General features: G+C 37.0%; 1 protein-coding gene across 1 annotated transcript in view; it reads right to left on the reverse strand.

The window, feature by feature from the left end:
* Positions 1 to 20,225, reverse strand: part of CSN3 (COP9 signalosome subunit 3) — a 308,395-nt gene that overhangs the window by 9,386 nt on the left and 278,784 nt on the right. The window contains exon 7 of the mRNA XM_089102840.1: positions 10,098 to 10,211. Coding sequence (XP_088958966.1) covers positions 10,098 to 10,211 — 114 coding nt within the window. The remainder of the gene's footprint in view (positions 1 to 10,097; positions 10,212 to 20,225) is intronic.

Genomic DNA, 20,225 nt, shown 5'->3' on the forward strand with positions numbered 1-20,225 from the left:
GTCATCTTTTTTTGAAGGGTGTGGAAATTATTTCCTTATTTACAATACGCTTTGTAACTCAAAGGATTCATATAAAATGAATAAAAAGGAAAGTGGATCATCTCCATTCTTGCAAATCTACAGTGTCAGCAGGGAAGAGGGACCCCCCTTATATCTTTGAGGCTAGTCCGATGGACCTTCCTCTCATCCCTTTCACAATATTTGGGGCAATAATTAGGGGCAACAGATGCACTTTTTGTATTTTTGAGGTGCAATTTGGTTTGAAGTGCAGAAAAGCTATTTTTCACGTCACGTTCTTCCCATTTTCCAAGGGTTCACGATGTATTTTATGACTATTGAAACCGAGTATCTACGTCATAACCCCCTTCCCTCTCTTTTATTTTTTTTTACGTAGGATGACGTTTGTTGGATAAAGTACGAATCGTTCAGGGTTGATAACAATCATGCATTTTTAAATTTAACTGCACATTTTGACAGCTTATATATTGTTGTGCAAACAATATGTTTTCAGACGAAAAATAAAAGACCTTTTTTCCAGTCCTAACGAACAAAACGAGCAACGCAAAAATAAAGAAACATGACTTTTACCTCCAGATGCAAAATCTTAGTTCTCCTAATCCGGGAAAAATTGAAGTTTTGTTAGGATGAAAAATAAAAGCGGAGGTGGTCATGATATATCTTGTATCCAACAACGACTTTCTACGTAATGACCGCCCCCCTCTTTATTTTTTTCAAGTAGCAGTACGAAAAAAAGGTTCACTTTTTAGTGCATTTGGAAATAAAAAGATTTGTTTCTTGCTGTTTTGAACCCAGTAGGATATCTCTTACGTTGTTCTGTCTGGGATGTATTGGTGCACACACGTAGAGCTAAGTCGAGTGCTCTGTCACACTGCCCCCCCCCCCCCCCACCACCACCACCATAAGATGTTGCTCTAGATTCGCCACTACTACTGCAGTATGGTGTCTTTACTGTTGTATAATTAAAGCTAAAATGTGTAGTTCTGATACAAGAAGAAAAACACACTTTTGCGCTTCAAATTCAGCACACATCCAAACAAAAACTGCAGGTAATAATTACAGAAATTACCTCCAAACTTTATTTCTGGTCTTTTGAACTAAATTCCAGCTTTTTTTTTAGTCTGATATAAATAAAAAATTTCTTAGACAGAATTGCCTTTCCATTTATAATTAAAATGAAATGAAATTATAGTAACGGGTAAAGCTTTTAATTAAGAATGTGAAAAATGTCACTGCCTTAATTAAAAGTTTTAGCGTTTATTATTTTTCATTTCATTTTTAACAACGTATTCTGCATTCATTTAATTACCTATTCTTGCAATATCTGGGCTAATGTGGCATAAAAATATAGATAAAAAATCTGTTGTTGAAATTAGAATTGGATAGAAAGTAGTTTCATATAAAATATCTTCATTTTTTTCAGAAAAAAGTACCGTTAACAGCTTACTACTGTAACCGCGTTATGTTCGAGCCACATGATAGTCACATCTGTCGATAACAAAACCCGATTTTCATGAAGGACATGGTATTGTTCTTAATTTTAGCTTCACATTAACATTTAAAAAGCGGAAAATTAAAATTGCAAAAAATTTGTTTAAAGAGTTTGCACCAACACTAATTTGTATCCCACTGTTCTCTACTAATTCTACGTCTTATTACATTTTGTCAGATTCCTCCAACAGATAGAAGAACCAATGTTCAAAGTTTTTATATCTTCGAGTTTTAAAAAGTATACCTTGACTCTGAGTGGTCAGTCAAGAAATTTATGCTGTAAATTGAACTATGTTCAACTCGAGAATTACGAACGGCAAACGTAATTGGCGCTGTAGTCGTGCGTAAGTAAGACAAGTGTGACTATGATGTGACTCAAGACATTGTGTTTCTGAGTCGCATAAATCCACCATTAATGGTAATTCTTTAAAAAGTTGAAAACAAATGATTAAGGCATACTGAATATTACCATATGCTCTAAAATAATCGACAATGATAATTCAAAATGAAATAAATTTTATTTTCGAGAAAAAAATGAGGGAATTCAATTAACAAGCTCTTTTGTCAAATACTCATTGAAATAGAGGTGAATACATCGAAATTAATAAATAAATTTCATTAGATGATTGAAAAACATCAATAAGATTTTAAAAGAATGTAAGCAGGCGAGATAATAAAAACAATCCCAATAGTCTTACAATTAACAATTAACAAAAAACAATTAACCTACGCAATTAGCAATTACATTAACCACAGTTTATATAATTATCCAGTATGATCTTTGCCTATCTCACCCATTCTAAAAACCCGGACCGAGGTGCGAGTGCTCCAGAGAACGTTTTTGCAGATATAAACATAAGGGGCATTAGATCTTTTCACGGGTAGACAAAGAATAATCACCTACGGAACAAGTACTGACAAAACCACTTTGCCGGCTCAACCAATAAGTGGACAATAAGTGCAGAAATAAGTGGGATGAGCTTTTTGTTCGCACCGAGAATGAAGAGCCAGATATCATCTGCGGTAAACTTACTGGTATATTATATAAACTGTGGCATTAACATAGGCGTATTTATAGCTAGAAACGTATCCGCAAACAGAAAATGGGTCAAAAAGATCCTTGAAGCGTATTTGCGATTTAAAAACGCAAGTTATTATAATCGTCATTACAACAATTGCAGGAGTTCACGAAAATGTTTTATATCTGAATTATAAAGTCCAATGTTACTCATAAAACCGGTAAGCAGCTTATACTGAATATTGTGATGTCGCAGACTTGCCAAATTCGGTACTCGGTTTTAACTTGTGCAAAAATTCGTCTTTTGGAGTCATCTCGAAGAATAGAGCTAAATAACGATAAACCCCAACCATTGAGCCTTTCGAGTTCTCCCTTTGTGAAAGGAAGGACAAAGGGATGTCACAATTTTGAAAAGTTCAAATATGGCACAACAATTTTCAAATAGAAAATGGTCCAGAAAGTTCTGACATTGCGACGTGTTGCTGCATTAAAAAAAAAAAAAAAAAAAAAAAAAAAAAAAAAAAAAAAAAAAAAAAAAATCACACCCCGGCTGCTACACATTTTACGGTTCTTTCTTTTGAAAGGAAAAATTTTATTTTAACACAAGCTTACTTGTATTACGTCCATTCGACAGAAAAGCCTGCAAAAAGAAAGGGAATACAGAAGACAAGACCCAATGTTATGGTTCTCTAAAGCATTTCCGTTACGGTCACTAGATTTTGGATATCTCCCTGAAACTGAAGCTCGAAAAGAAAGCAAATGGCATAAAACAAAACAGACGAAAAATTACTTTCTTATATTTCAGTCATAAAAATTAGCAGTCTTGGCAAAGTGGTTGGCACGCTGGGTCGAGAATTCTTTGCCCAAAGGGCACGGGTTCGATCCCTGGCGTGGCCAGTTATTTGCTTTGGGACGGGGACCAGTTCTAAACAGAAACATGGTTATCTGATAATGGATATTTAACAGCTAATGATATGGATGGATATATTGCTGTTCATGTCCCTAGAATGGTAACAAAATGCTCAGGGGGTATTTCTTTGTTTATAAAAGATAATATTGAATTTAGTAGAAGGTCTGATAAAACAAGGAGTGACTCTGTAAGCTCAGCCAGAGTGGACCCAGCTGTAAACGGGTACTTGGAGAAATCGGGGGAAGTTAAGCAGGAAGGGTGTGAGAAAGCACAGGATGGCTGGTCCCCAGTTCCCCTTTGCATGTCCTGGCTGAAGGGCCACGAACGAAAATCAGCACCTCTCCTTAAGTGTCTAGTGCAGTCATACTTACCTACTTTGATTTTATTGGTTTACGCATGTGCTGAATCTTATAAACCAATCAGATTAGTACTTTCGAAAGGTTAATTGATAGTCCTTGCCGTAGAACCTCTGTAATAGCATAACTTGAGACTTTAAGCTTATTTATAGTCTTACAAAGCATATTTTGTAACGCAAGCAACGTAACGTAACACAAGCAGTGCCAAGTAGACTCGAGCTCTACATAAAGTTTTATGTTACTTACGTATATATTACGCTACGGAACATAGTGGGAGCACAGGGCAAGGGAAGTTTTATTTCAACATAAATGCCTCTTTTATTATGAAAGCCTCATTCTAGTTATTTCCTCACTTTCAATGATCTTTCAATGAATGATGTAAACCTTAGTTAACTATCAAATTTAAAAATAGGCTTATTATAAATGAAAGTAAGGAGCAACATCAACACTTCAAATGAACAGAAATTTTTCCGTATATGATGGGGGGACTGCCCCTTCCTCACCCCCCCCCTATTTATGCTATTTCTTTTCATTTTGAGTTTCAATAATTTCCTTACTTTCGTTTGATTTTTTTTTAATTCTATTTCTGACCGTTCTTCAAATCATGCCAGGACATTCCTTCCCCCGTGTAAAATTTACCCGGATACTTTCCCCCACCAGAAAATGTCCTCCCCCCACAAGTTCCCAATAACAAATACAATGTATAAACATTGGTCAGATTGCATAGCTTACAGCCCTTTCCGAGAAGATGTAGGGATAGTATCATCCCCAGTGGCATAATTATGGTTTTTTCAACCATACTAAATCAAATGGATATCTTAGAATTTTGATCGAATATCTCCGATAAAAACAGGCGTGGGAGGGGGGTTCGTTGCCCTCCGATCTTTTGGTCACTCAAAACTGGCAGTATGACTTTTGATATCTGTCCTCATGAGCTCTCTACCGATCTTCTAGGAATATTGGTTCGATACGATCACCCCTGGAAAAAAAACCGCATACGTGATCTATCTTTTGAGAAAAACCATAATATTCCACATTTTTTTGCAGATAAAAGCTTGAAATCTCTACAGTAGAGGTATCTGATATGCTGAAACGGATGGCGTGATTTAATTAAGATCGCTTGACTTGTTAGGGTGTATTCCCCATTTTTTGAAAATAAGGTAAATCTTTTCAGGATCGTAGCTTTAGATAGATAACATTAAACTTAACGAATTTTAAATATTTGGAATCAGCATAAAAACAGTTCTTTTGATATATTAATTGTAACCATTTAGAGGTTCGGTTACTATTGGGCCGAATCGCTCCTGGCTTACAGTTGGTTACCACGAAGAGTTTGATACAGGAGTATGCAAACTTTTCTTGTTTTATTAAGAAATTATTCCTTCCCAGTCCAACGAACCTGAGCAATGATAAGAACTTGCTCAGTAACAAGTTCTCATCATTCAACTTGGTTGGACAGAGAAGGAATAATTCCTGAAGGAAACAAGAAAAGCTGGCATATTAATTTTTAGTTAACTAAAGTTAACATCATTCCTTAATAAAACATAGAAAGTAATGAACTGGAATAAGGTTTTCCCAATAGAACATGCCTTGAGCTTACTTGTATCTCGCATTAGGTCCTTCAGACTGAAGAGCCCGCCAAAGGAACAGGAATACAAAAGATAAATCCCGCTTTATAGCTCTTTAAAACTTGTCCATAGCAGGCAGATGACTTCGAATATTTCCCTCAACAGAAGCTACACAAGAATTGAGATGGTATAACCCAGAGAATAAAAAAAGTTCCTTTCATGAAACTCGGCAGGATTGAGTGTCCTTCAACTGATTGGTTAACTTCTGTGATAAATTTCCGTTTTGCCATTCATATTATTCCTTATGCAGGTTAACATATCCCGAACAACAAATTAATGCAAATTCTGGAAGGACAAATTACCCCGTCGTCTAAAACCTATTGCAACCCCGGTTCTATTGCACCAAAGCTTAAGCCAAGTTTTTGGCTAGAAGGTTTCGGTACTTGTGTCTTATAACCACCACATTCAAGTTCTGTCGAGAAGTGAAGTTTGGTTAATGCTAATGAAATAAAACAAAATGCAATGAAAATATAATACTTTATCAACAAAATTATGAAAACTACAACAAAGAATTATGAAAGAAAGGCCGCACAAACCGCATTATATTAAATACGTAACCTAAACTAACCTAACCTAAATACTAACTAATATTTAATTAAAATATAGCTACAATGTAGTTTCCCACGGAGCCGAAGCTAATATTGTCTGGTATAAAGACCATGAAAACCGGTTATTGTCTCATGTTCACGATACAAGATCTTGAGTGTGGTGGCTATAAGAAAAAAGTACCAAGGTTTTTTATAAGAAGGATAGTCAGATCCGTTCCCAAGGTTGGTAGCGCCAGGAAAAAATTAGTTACAGCCCCCCTTCCCCCCTACAGACTCAAAAATAAGCAAAAAAAAATGCAACAAGGTAAATATTTTGATCAGAGTGGGCGGACCCCCAGCTGCGGTGTCCGAGACCACTGACCCGGTACCCCCCCCCCCATTTGAAGGCTCTGTCTCTAGACAGTCTTATAGACATGCTCTGTCACTAGAAAGAAGCTCAAACCTCTATTAAGGTACTACTTTTTAAGGCTCATAAGACAAAATTAGGCGCATTTTAAGGACTTTTTCAGGAAGTCAAATCCGGTGACTTCCGATTTTAAGGACCTTTTCAGGAAGTCAAATCCGGTGACTTCCAATTTTAAGGACATTTTAAGGACTTTTTCTAGAAGTCAAATCCGGTGACTTCCAATTTTAAGGATATTTTAAGAACCTTTTTAGAAAGTCAAATCTGGTGACTTCCGATTTTAAGGACCCTTTCAGGAAGTCAAATCCGGTGACTTCCAATTTTAAGGACATTTTAACGACTTTTTCAGGAAGTCAAATCCGGTGACTTCCGATTTTAAGGACATTTAAGGACTTTTTCAGATAGTCCAATCCGGCGACTTCCAATTTTAAGGACATTTTAAGAACCTTTCAGGAAGTCAAATCCGATGACTTCCAATTTCAAGGACATTTTAAGAACTTTTTTAGGAAGTCAAATCCGGTGACTTCCGATTTTAAGGACATTTTAAAGACCTTTTCAGGAATTCAAATCCGGTGACTTCCAATTTTAAGAACTATTTCTAGAAGTCAAATCCGGTGATTTCCGATTTTAAGGGCATTTTGAGGACTTTTTCACGAAGTCAAATCCGTTGACTTCCAATTTTAAGGACTTTTTAAGAACTTTTTCATTAAGTCAAATCCGGTGACTTCCGATTTTAAGGACATTTTAAGGACTTTTTCAGATAGTCCAATCCGGCGACTTCCAATTTTAAGGACACTTTAAGGACTTTTTCAGGAAGTCAAATCCGGTGACTCCCGATTTTAAGGACATTTTAAGGACTTTTCCAGGAAGTCCAATCCGGTGACTTCCGATTTTAAGAACATTTTAGGGACTTTTTCAGGAAGTCAAATCCGGTGACTTCCGATCTGACCGGATTTGACTTCTTGAAAAAGTCCTTGAAATGGGCCTAATTTTGTTTCATGAGCCTTAAAAAGTAGTACCGTAATAGAGACTTGAGCTTCTTTTAAGTGACAGAAAGCTGTTTTCACTCGGTGGTCATGGTCTGACAGATCCATTATGAAGACACGTCCTAACTTACATCTGCAAGTTCGAAGCTAGGCCTGGAATAACCAAAAACAATACAAATAAAAAAATGCATGGCTTTCGTGTATTGACCACCTACCCTATGAAAGATCCCCGAGCTAGGCCGGTAAGGGTTCAGTCTCCATTCGTTTATGTATTTAACGCACATATTTGTCAGTCCCACCTATTGTCGTAAAAAAAAAAAATTCGCTAAATGTCTCATTTTTGAATTATCTCTGGTAAAAAAATTATGGCAATTTCAGTGCTAAAGCTAGTAAGTTCAAACTGCAATTACTCCGAATTTGAATAAGCTTCACAATCAATAAATTTCTTTTTCTCTGCCGTTTACCTTTGTTTAAAACTACAGAATATCTGTGGGGGTTGGTATTAAAAACTTGTTTCTTTGCAATGAGAAAAAAAATTAAACAACACTGAAAAAAGATATTGAATATTCACTGAATATTTTTAATAGGCCTACCAAAATTTCATAACAATAAAAAAACTGATCAAAACTGTACCTTGGCAAGGTTGCCAGAATTATTTGGATTACACTAGCCCTAATGACAACAAATTAGCCAAATGTAGCTAATTTTTACTTTATTTTTGATTCAACAATATTAACCCAATTGGGTTGGTTTTGTAAAAGATATAGCCAAATTCGATTTGGCAAAACAAAAAAACCAACGCGGGAGCACTATTGGTCACTACGTGTGATATTAACACATTAAAGTTTCTACCAGGGAGTCAACCACGTCTTTCAAGGGGTGCGTTTTCCACATTTTTGAGTAAACTTTATTATAAAGGGCTAAATTAACTAACGAGAAACAAATCCCCCAGTTAAACAAATACCCCCTAGTTATAGAAGTTTCTGAACAACTAGTATACACAATTGTTACTGACAAAAATATTCTTAATTTCCCTGCATAACAGTTTCAATTTAGCAAGCTGAAGTTTCAACCTAAAACAAACCTGGTATAATCAAACAAGGAAAAGATATAATTTCAAAACTATTTAATTAAGGAAATTAGATATAGAGTTTTAAGAGAAAACATAAAATTGAGCATAAAATAAAATTCAAGTTCATACTCATTAAATGGATAATCCAAACCGTAATTTAGGCATTTTAATGAAACTCCGTGATATGGTTACTAAATAAAAAACTGTGGATAGGAGATTTGGAAACTTTTCCATTTGAGCACAGTTTGTTTTAATTCCATGGCATCAATTCATGAAAATGTAGGGCGGGGTGGTGGCAAAATGTATTTCCAAAATCTAGTAGGGGGGGGGGGGTGGGTAATTTTGCTTTTTTTCGATTTTGTTAGCACCAAACATAGGTATTTTTCAAAATATAGGGAGGGAAGTTAGTTCCCCCCCGCCAAAACCCCAGTAACCCCAAAACCAGAAAACCCAAAAACCAATACTAGCACAAATTGCGTCAGCTTCCTCTGCTATTTTTGGTGAAAAACGAGCCATAGCTAGGCAAAATTATATTTCTACCACCGCTGCCCGTAAAAGTTGTAACTGAATTTTATTTATTTACATAGGTTATTTTTTTTTTGAATCCAAGCAATCTAAAGGTTTCATATTCCATAGTATTTGGTATAATATTTATTGACACTGAAAGGCTATATGAATCATGGTTAGGACAAGAATTTTAAACACCGTAAAATTTTGAAACAGGCCCTTCAACCCGAACTGAGCAATTAACTTAATCAAAATGGTCGCTATATACTACAGCCATAAGAAACGAACCGTCCCAATTTCTTTATTTCCATAAGATTTCAATCGCTTCGTACAATACCAACTCAATTCTAGGTTTACGACCTGACTTACTAACTTACGTCAAAAAACTTACGTCCCGGACGTCCTCAAGGATCGCGTTGGGGCCATCTCCTTCATACGTTACTGGATCAGTTTCCTGTACAAAGCCCGGTCGTCAGCTTGTCTCAGAAGACATAAGAGGTAACTACCGAAGTTGTCACGCCATCTCTTCCTACGACCACCCACGAAAAGCTCCCTCCATTAACCTTTTAAATCTTACAAAAACGCCAAAAACGAACTAATTCATCCTCCCCATCTCCGCAAATTTAAAAAAAAGGACCCATCTCAAATTGAAAAAAAGGTCGTACCAGGAAGAAATAATACCAACTTGAATAGGTGCGACGTTTATTCACGACGTAGCTGCATTTTTTCACTTTACAAAAAGGTAGTAAATACTAAACTACAATTCACAACAGCACCAAGCCACCTGAAGCCAACACGCACGCTCCTTCTCAATCCCAATCTGTTCAATGCCCCCCTCTTAAGACTTTCTCAAGAAGCTCCCATTTCCCATAAATCTTTCCTTACGACGCCCTCCCATCCCATTCAGGGACGACCTACTTTTCTTTTCGTTTGGCCTTAGATGGTTGGCCGACAAGGACTATCTTTAGTAATCTTTCATCCTTTATCCGCAGAATATTTACTGTCCAACGCAACCTTTCTCCCATTAGGCTACAGCACCACGAAAGAGGCACCTCTGCTAGATCAGCAGTGCAATGGTCCACAAAAGGGTGCCGTGCAGCACCCACCCACACTAACAAAGGTTCCCAAATAAAGATAGAAACTCTGCGACATATACATACCTCTTGTGAAACATCTACTAAGGTCGAAGCCGTGTCGTATTTGTTTGGACTATCATGGAACTTCAAAATCCCCTTCTCCAGGTCAATCGTAGCAAATATCTCACCGGACTGGACCTGCAAAGTAAGTAAAAGAGAACATAAACGCACGCGGAAGTGACAATTGCAGCACTACATAAGATGACAACACCAAGATATGGTTATAAAGCGCTTATCAAAACACTTTTCTTACAAGCGCTATATATTATAATAAGCTTAGGAGCAGCATAACTCAGGGCTCATACCGAAGCTTAGGAGCAGTATAACTCAGGGCTCATACCGAGATAACTGAGCAGGAGGGCAGGGGGCTCCCCCTAAAATATTTTAACTTCAGAATTTCTAGGTATTTCTTATTTATGTTTTGAAATAAAAAATATAGCCCCCCCCCCCAGATATATTCTTGCGTAAGTAACTTCTCCAAACCTCCTATCAAAATATTAAATTAACTATATTTTCACACATAGCAATCAATTAACTAAGCTCTTCCGACACCACATGGGAAATGAAAGCAACTTGTTTTCCCTAGCAAATTTAAAGAAGGAGCAATTTCACTGACATAAGCACAGTATCGTATCCTGGATTTCTGTTCAGGGAGGGGGGATCATTTTCCGGGGTGGGAGACACAATTTTTTTTTAAACGCACCGACAATTTGTTTTAGATACGTTTTTACGAGTCGGACAAACATTTCGGGGGGGGGGGGTTGTTGCAGGGTTTACGAGAGAAGAACCTAGTTTGGCCCTTCTCGTATAACGTTTTTAGGTGCTGGTGCGTTATATGGACACTTCTAAAAAGTCAAGTTTGGTTAATGCTAATGAAATAAAATAGGATGAATATATAATAGTTTATAAACAAATTTGGGCTATATATTTGCACATTAGGGGGGGGGGGATAAAGCATAGCATATACTAAATACGTAACCTAACTTAGGTACATTTATTCCCCTTAAACCCCCAAAAAACAATCGTTGAAATATTGTAATTCATTGAAAACCACGGCATTGCAGTCATTTATGTATAGCGGTCTCTTGAGAATCGCCAGTTTGACGGGTTTTTCGTGACTGATTTCCTTGTACAATATATTAAAGTGTCCATATAGCGTACCAGTACCCGTTTGTATGGCTTTATTTTCTATAAAGTTAACATCTTAATATTATTTAATGTACTTCTTATTTTGATTTTGACGTCTTTATTGCACTTTTTACTTATCTTAAATCATCATACCATCTTAATTACTCCAAATACCAAACTCAGACTAGTGAGAGTAGGCAGCTTATTTAGGATCATTCCCTTAACAATCTATGAATGACTGGGAGTCAAAAGAGGTAAAACATGTTTATATCTACGAAGTGGGGGGGGGGGTAGAAGGTGGGGGATTTTTTTTTTGCTTACTTGCAATACTAAATAGTTCAACCTAACTTGAAATAGCTAGTTTACAGGTGTTTTTTTTTTCGTTCTTCTACCTGCAATTTTTTTTGGGAATGGTTTTAGATCCCCAAACGTGTTGATGGTAAAGTCTTTTTATTTTTGGTTGTTTTGATATTTTTTGTTTTTTTTGTTTTTCTTATGCAGAAGATCTTAAGCATTTTATTTTTTTGCCAATAATATGTAATCTCTGGGTTATTGTTTTCGCCTTCTGAAAACTGAAAAAGATCCGTCAAACTGGCGATTCTCAAGAGACCGCTATACATAAATGACTGCAATGCCGTGGTTTTCAATGAATTACAATATTTCAACGATTGTTTTTTGGGGGTTTAAGGGGAATAAATGTACCTTAGTTAGGTTACGTATTTAGTATATGCTATGCTTTATCCCCCCCCGTTATGTGCAAATATATAGCCAAAATTTGTTTATAAACTATTATATATTCATCCTATTTTATTTCATTAGCATTAACCAAACTTGACTTTTTAGAAGTGTCCATATAATGCACCAGCACCTAAAAACGTTATACGAGAAGGGCCAAACTAGGTTCTTCTCTCGTAAACCCTGCAACAACCCAATATCTCCATCTATGTACATATAAACATGTTCTACCACTTTTCACTCATGATTGGAGGAACTTACGCAAGACTAATCGCAATAAAAAATGCAAGACTAATCATCAAAAATTTATCAAGATCACAGCATGACTATCCTGAATCATTAACTAGGTAAATTTTTTCCCAATGGTGCTCAATTCTCACTTAAGTCAGTATAAGGATTTCCAAGCCTCAGGGCCGTATCTAAGATTTTTTTCGGAGGGGGTTTTACTAAAAAAAAATCTTTTTGGGGGTTTTATAGAAAAAAAAAACGCATACAAAATTTGTTTATGTCCATTTTTGTTAAGTTTTTACGAGTCAGACAAACATTTCGGGGGGGGGGGGGGGTTCAAACCCTGTTGATACAAAATGTAGTAATATTGCAACATACAAATCCAAGATCAAAACTAACAAAGCATACATTTTATATAAGCTTATTGCCTTTCTTGGCAGGCAAAAGGCGAATAGTGTTTGTTTTCTTTTTTAATAAATGTATATCTCATACCTCATATATGGTGGAGATATTAGCCAATTCAAAACATTATTAATCATATGAAAACATGAAAACATATAAAACATATAAAACATAAAAACATTATATTTGCAGTATGATAGCTACATATCAGAACAAACTGCCTGATTTTTAAAACAGGGCCTTTGATATACTATTAAGACAGCCTTCAAGGGTTTCTGGGCTTCTTGATTTCAAGTCTGAGACTACTCTCAACAGGAGACAAAAAATAGAAGAAATTTTTTAAATATTTCATAAACTGTGTTTGATACTATCAAAGATGCTATTTAAGTATTCTTTAGGTCGTTGATTAAAAATCTCAGGCTAATACTGTAATATGGAAATCGAAAATCAAAACATCTGAAGAGCACACTTCAAAAACGCTGTTCGATTTTCACCAAAGCTATAGCGTTGAAGAAGCTCTGCGACTGTTGATTACAAATCTAAGCATAATATTGTAATATACAAGTCCAGAATCAAACACATCAAGTGCGCAAGACCGAAATATGGTTTGATTTTCACCAAACTAGTTCCCTAGTTCTAGCTTAGTAGTTCCGACAGCAAGAAAGCTGAATATAGGAGCCAAAGCATATGATGATGCTTCTGCTCATTTATTTGGTTTCTAGTCTGTATTAGACTGTACCTACTATTTTTAGTTCTGATACGCGTTTCTAAAATCTAAATCTCCCAGATCTATGAGAGATTGGACATTTGAGAGAATTGACATTTGAGAAGAGAATTGACATCTGAGGACATTTGAGAAAAACTATGAGAGATTGGACATTTGAAAGAACATTTGAGAGAAGGACATTGGACATTTAGAAGTATTTCAATTTAAAAAGGATGAATTATGAGTAGAAATTAAATCGAATAATATGTCAAGCTTAAACAAGACATCTGCAATGAGATCAAAATTAATAGAACATGAATTAAAATGAATAATACGGTGAAACTTAAAGTGAACTGACAATTATAGGATTTTCACCGCCCAGATCTCTTCCCAAGGCCCACACGGTCAAAAAAAAAAAAAAAAAAAAAAAAAAAAAAAAAAAAAAAAAAATCTGAAAACGGTATATATTTTGAAATGCTTTTTTTACGATAAAAAAAAATAAAAATTAAAGTATTACAAAAGTTCATGGGAAAGACAAAATAATGAAATGAATTAATTATTCACAATTAAATTAACATATGAATAATAAACTATAACTAATCTTATAGGAAATAAAAGAAATAATAAAAAAAACAATGTCATAGAAGAAAAATATTTTTGAAAATTATAATCGTAGTTTTTTCACTCTGTTATAGGCCTCTTGAAAGTTTCACACCAATTAATTCTAAAATTCAACGATAATATAGTAGACATGGGCAGTTGAAAATTGGTAGTACATTGAATCTTCAATTTTGACCAGCAATCAACTACAAACGACGAGAAATGACTTTTATTTATTAAATTTAAGTAACTTTACAAACCGCAATATGCACAAGAAGGAAGAAAAAGAATTCGATGATCACTTTCACCTCAGATATAGCAGGCTGTCTAATTTGAGGGGGAATTTAAAGGGAAAGAATGATCGATGTTTCCCAAGCAAATGATTTTTGTTGCCAAGGTGATGGAGGAACGCTAGCTTTGAAAAAAATGGAAGTGGGATGTTCATCAGCTAAAATTCTTATAGAACCCTTCGACAAATCTTTTCGGTTCAAAGGGTTCGAACCCGTTGAACCCTTTGACAAATCTTTCAACAGAAGTTTTTGTCAAGTTTTTTCCTTAGCTTGCATATTTTTTTAACTTAGCCGTTCCTTGGCTTGCATATTTTTTAAACTTAGCCCTTCCTAGGCTTACATATTTCAAAAATTTAGCCCTTCCTTGGCTTGCATATTTCCTTAGCTTCTTCAAGCTCACCCAAAAGTGTTATGAAAATGCACCGTTCCTAACCCGTCATAGGTAAAACCTATACCGGGATATAACTTTCACTTCCGAGGATAGGTATAAGGTACTTCGGCTCCACTCCCCGTCCGAACAATGCACTGACCTTTGGAGTCCCTCGACCTGGATTAGGCAATACCACCCGACAATACATCTTTTACCCGGCTAAAATTCATCTAAATGATCCCACGATTAAACTGACCTTCCGCAGACGTCCCGCCCGCTGACTATCCAAATGAATATGTTTACGTTAGCCAATACAATATGGGAAATCTCAACACTAAACTTAAAACTGTTCCTATATTTTGGCGAACTCCGTCAAACCATATAGCATACGCGTTACAGACACTAATCAACCACGAGATACAGAACAGCGAGGTTGCCATAAAGATTTACATGCTCCTAAGGCAAAATATAGCACAAAGCGACAGCACAAAATTCGGGGGAAGATGTGTCTCAGTTTATATACAGAGTCATATAGCAAATTCATGTATGAATCTCCCAAGTCAACAGGCAAAGACGATCTCTGGTTTATGATGACACTTCCAAAAAGTCCGTGATAAATGGGAATATACACAACCATCTAGCCTGCCATATTTACAGTTACCTTGAAACCTCCTTTGATTACATTCTGAGGAAATACACTCAGTCTGCCATCATCCTCCAAGGAGACTTTAACGTCCATCATACCGCAAAACTTCATAGCAAAAATAATGATAAGATGGGGTCAGACTTGTATGACTTATCTCTTTCCGATGCGCTGCAAAAAATTGTTGACCTCGACACCAACCATGGCCCAAACGGATCCTTATATCTTGATCTCTTCCTTAAAGATCATGTTGACTTTTTTGGGTTTGACGCTCATACCTTCACAAGCGACCCGGTTGCCGTAACGGCGCACGAAAATCTTCATATCAGTAGAAGTGACCCTATTGATCGTGTCACGCACCCCTGCTGCCACCTACAACTTTTTTTGCACCCCAAATAAGGGCATAGCCTCCCTAGGGAGAATGATTACGTAATGGGGTCAATGACCTCTTTTTCCAAGGTCGATTTGTTTGATGTTTTTGTGTGTAATAGCTCCGGGGCGAAGGTTGCACATGCGCATTGAATTCTAACGGGAACAATGTTATTGATCTAGGACTCGAGGGGGAAGTTAATTTCCGAGAAATTGATTGCGTAATCGAAGGGGAAGTGAATTTCCGAGAACTTGATTGCGTAATCGAAGGGGAAATTGTTGATTCACGAAGGTGAAATTAAGAAACAAACATGGCTTCTTTAATCTGTGATTTACATAATCGCTAGGGGAAATTAGTGATTCACGATGGGGGAATTATGAAACATTAAGGCTTCTTTAATCTGTGATTTACATAATAGATAGGGGGAATTATTGATTCACGAAGGGGAGAATTAAGAAAAATTAAGGCTTCTTTAATCTTTAGGCCTGACCAGTGAACTTGATTTACATAATCGCTAGGGGAAATTGTTGATTCACGAAGAGGGAATTAAGAAACATTAAGGCTTCTTTAATCTTTAGGCCTGAGGGATAAACGTTCTTTAGGACAGAGAGAAAAATTAATATTCTATTATTAAATAGGGCTTCATTGATCTTTAGTGTCAGGAATCATAAATGACATCACTTGTTATCTTGGAATTATGCGGGATTCTAAAGAGATAGAAATTCTATTTTTAAATACGGCTTCACGGAGCTTTAAGTCGGAGAGATAAATTGATATTCTAACGAAACCATAATAGTTTAGCTAGGAAAATTTATGAGATGAAGAGATTAACGTAGGAAAGGGCTTCCTAGAAATTTGAAATGTGAAAGTACTGAGATGCCAAACAAAAGGAACACGATGAAATTACTTTTAGGGATTATTTGGGCGAAACGGTTTTAGACAGCTTATGGAATTATTTCGGCGAAACCGTTAGAGGCGTTGATTTAAAAGATGATTTAAAAGATGATTTTTGAGTGTGGTCGTTATAATACACAAGTCCCATTGAACTGTGTTGTGAGGTCCCCTACCACAACCCCAAAGAGCCCCGATCGCCCTACCCCGATCCAAAGGGTTCCAATCCCCATACCCCAACCCCGAAGGAAGCCCCCGGTCCTCAAAGCCCCCCAAACTCCCAAAGGCCCTCCACCGGTCCCCCAAAGGCCCACCCAGACCCCCAAAGGCCATCCCCAGGCCTCAAAGGGCCCCCAGGCTCCCAACTGCCGCCCCGGACACTCAAAGGCCCCCCAATCTCCCAAAGGGCCACCGGCGCCCCAAAGACCCACCCAGACCCCCAAATGCCATCCCCGAGCCCCCCCAAAGGCACATCGAGCTCCCAAAGGACCAACGGGGTCCCAAAGGCCCTCCACCGGTCCCCAAATATCCCCCAGGCACCCCAAGGCCCGCTCGGCGCCCCCAATACCCCCCCCCACCCCCCCCAGCCCTCCCCGGACCCCCCAGCCCCACCCCCCGGTCCCCCAAGGTCCCCCCCAGCTCCCCACAGACCACCCACCCTCACGGGCCCCCCAGACCCACAAAGACTCTCCCCGAGCACGCGTCTTTCGTTGATGTGTGTTTTCTGAAACCTATGATTTGGGATGTGTAGTTTGCTACTTCAGGCTTTTCTGAGCTAAGGTTTCCTAGTATTTCCTAGGTGAATGTTGTCTGAAACCAATAGTTTGGGATGAGTAGTTTGCTATTTCAGTCTTTTCTGAGATATTTTTCTTACCCTTTAGTAGGTGTGTGTTGAGTGAAACTTATGATTTGGGATGGTTAATTTGCTATTTTTGACTTTTCTGAGCTAGATTTCTTAGCCTATCATATGTGTGTCCTTTCAGAAAATTATGATTTGGGAGGTGTAGTTTGCTTTTTGAACTTTTCAGAGCTAGGATTCTTAGTCACTCATAGGTGTTTGTTGTCTGAAACTTCGAGTTTGGAATGAGTATTTGGCTATTTCAGACTTTTCTGAGCTAAGGTTTCTTAGTTTTTCGTAGGTGAATGCTGTCTGTAACTGGAGGTGTAGTTTGATTTTTGGACTTTTCAGAGCTAGGATTCTTAGTCACTCATAGGTGTTTGTTGTCTGAAACTTCGAGTTTGGGATGACTAGTTGGCTATTTCAGACTTTTCTGAGCTAAGGTTTCTTAGTATTTCGTAGGTGAATGCTGTCTGTAACTTATGATTTGGGATATGTAAATTACTATTTCGGGCTTTTCTGAGTTGGATTTATTAGTCTTTCATAGGTGTTTAGTGTCTGAAACCTATGATTTGGGATGTGTAGTTTGCTATTTTCGACTTTTCTGAGCTAGGTTTCTTAGCCTTTAATAGGTATGTGTTGTCAGAACATTATGATTTGGGATGTGTAGTTTGCTATTTCAGGCTTTTCTGAGCTAAGGTTTTCTAGTATTTCGTAGGTGAATGTTGTCTGAAACCAATAGTTTAGGATGTGTAATTTGCTATTTCCGACTTTTCATAACCGGATTTCTTAGTCTTTCGTAGGTGTGTGGTGTCTGAAACCTATGATTTGGGATGTGTGGGATGCTATTTCAGGCTTTTCTGAGTTGGATTTCTTAGTCTTTCATAGGTGTGTAGTGTCTGAAACCTATGATTTGGAGTGGATGGATTGCTACTTTTGACTTTTCTGAGCTGGATTTCTTAGCCTTTCATAGGTGTTTGTTGTCTGAAACCTATGATTTGGGATGTGTAGTTTGCTATTTTCGACTTTTCTGAGCTAGGTTTCTTAGCCGTTCATAGGTGAGTGTTGTCTGAAACCTATGATTTGGGATATGTAATTTGCTATTTCTGACTTTTCATAACCGGATTTCTTAGTCTTTCGTAGGTGTGTGATGTCTGAAACCTATGATTTGGGGGTGTGTGGCTTGATATTTTTTGACTTTTCTGAGCAGGATTTCATAGCCTTTCGTTGATGTGTGTTGAGTGAAACTTATGATTTGGGATGGTTAATTTGCTATTTTTGACTTTTCTGAGCTAGATTTCTTAGCCTATCATATGTGTGTCCTTTCAGAAAATTATGATTCGGGAGGTATAGTTTGCTTTTTGGACTTTTCAGAGCTAGGATTCTTAGTCACTCATAGGTGTTTTTTGTCTGAAACATAGAGTTTGGTATGAGTAGTTGTCTATTTCAGTCTTTTATGAGCTAAGGTTTCTTAGTATTTCGGAGGTGAATGCTGTCTGTAACTGGAGGTGTAGTTTGCTTTTTGGACTTTTCAGAGCTAGGATTCTTAGTCACTCATAGGTGTTTGTTGTCTGAAACTTCGAGTTTGGGATGACTAGTTGGCTATTTCAGACTTTTCTGAGCTAAGGTTTCTTAGTATTTCGTAGGTGAATGCTGTCTGTAACTTATGATTTGGGATATGTAATTTACTATTTCGGGCTTTTCTGAGTTGGATTTCTTAGTCTTTCATAGGTGTTTAGTGTCTGAAACCTATGATTTGGGTTGTGTAGTTTGCTATTTTCGACTTTTCTGAGCTAGGTTTCTTAGGCTTTCATAGGTATGTGTTGTCAGAACATTATGATTTGGGATGTGTAGTTTGCTATTTCAGGATTTTCTGAGCTAAGGTTTTCTAGTATTTCGTAGGTGAATGTTGTCTGAAACCAATAGTTTAGGATGTGTAATTTGCTATTTCCGACTTTTCATAACCGGATTTCTTAGTCTTTCGTAGGTGTGTGTTGTCTGAAACCTATGATTTGGGATGTGTTGGTTGCTATTTCAGGCTTTTCTGAGTTGTATTTATTAGTCTTTCATAGGTGTGTAGTGTCTGAAACCTATGATTTGGAGTGGATGGATTGCTACTTTTGACTTTTCTGAGCTGGATTTCTTAGACTTTCATAGGTGTTTGTTGTCTGAAACCTATGATTTGGGATGTGTAGTTTGCTATTTTCGACTTTTCTGAGCTAGGTTTCTTAGCCGTTCATAGGTGAGTGTTGTCTGAAACCTATGATTTGGGATATGTAATTTGCTATATCTGACTTTTCATAACCGGATTTCTTAGTCTTTCGTAGGTGTGTGATGTCTGAAACCTATGATTTGGGGGTGTGTGGCTTGATATTTTTTGACTTTTCTGAGCAGGATTTCATAACCATTCGTAGGTGTGTGTTGACTGAAACCTATGATTTGGGATGGTTAATTTGCTATTTTTGACCTTTCTAAGCTAGATTTCATAGCCTTTCATAGGTGTGTCCTTTCAGAAAATTATGATTTGGGAAGCATACAAAAACTTACACATGCACACGAAAACTTACACACACACACACACTAAAACTAACACACACACTCAACAAATTACACACACACACACACACACACACACAAACTCACACACACACACACACACATACAAAAACTTACACAATCACACTAAAACTAACATGCTCAAAAAAACTAACATGCACACAAAAAATTACACACACACAAACACAAAAAAAAATTACACACACACACACACACACACGAAAACTCACACACACACACTCCAAAACTTACACACACACAAAAAATTAAACACACACACACACACACACATAAAAAAAAACTAACAAATGAACAAAAAAAAACACACACACACACACGCAAAAAATTAAACACACAAAAAAAATTACACACACACAAACACACACATACAAAAA

The sequence above is a fragment of the Artemia sp. Qi Xiang Cuo genome, chromosome 17 (genome assembly GCF_049724085.1).
Source record: "Artemia sp. Qi Xiang Cuo chromosome 17, ASM4972408v1, whole genome shotgun sequence".
In the NCBI taxonomy this organism is placed as follows: domain Eukaryota; kingdom Metazoa; phylum Arthropoda; class Branchiopoda; order Anostraca; family Artemiidae; genus Artemia; species Artemia sp. Qi Xiang Cuo.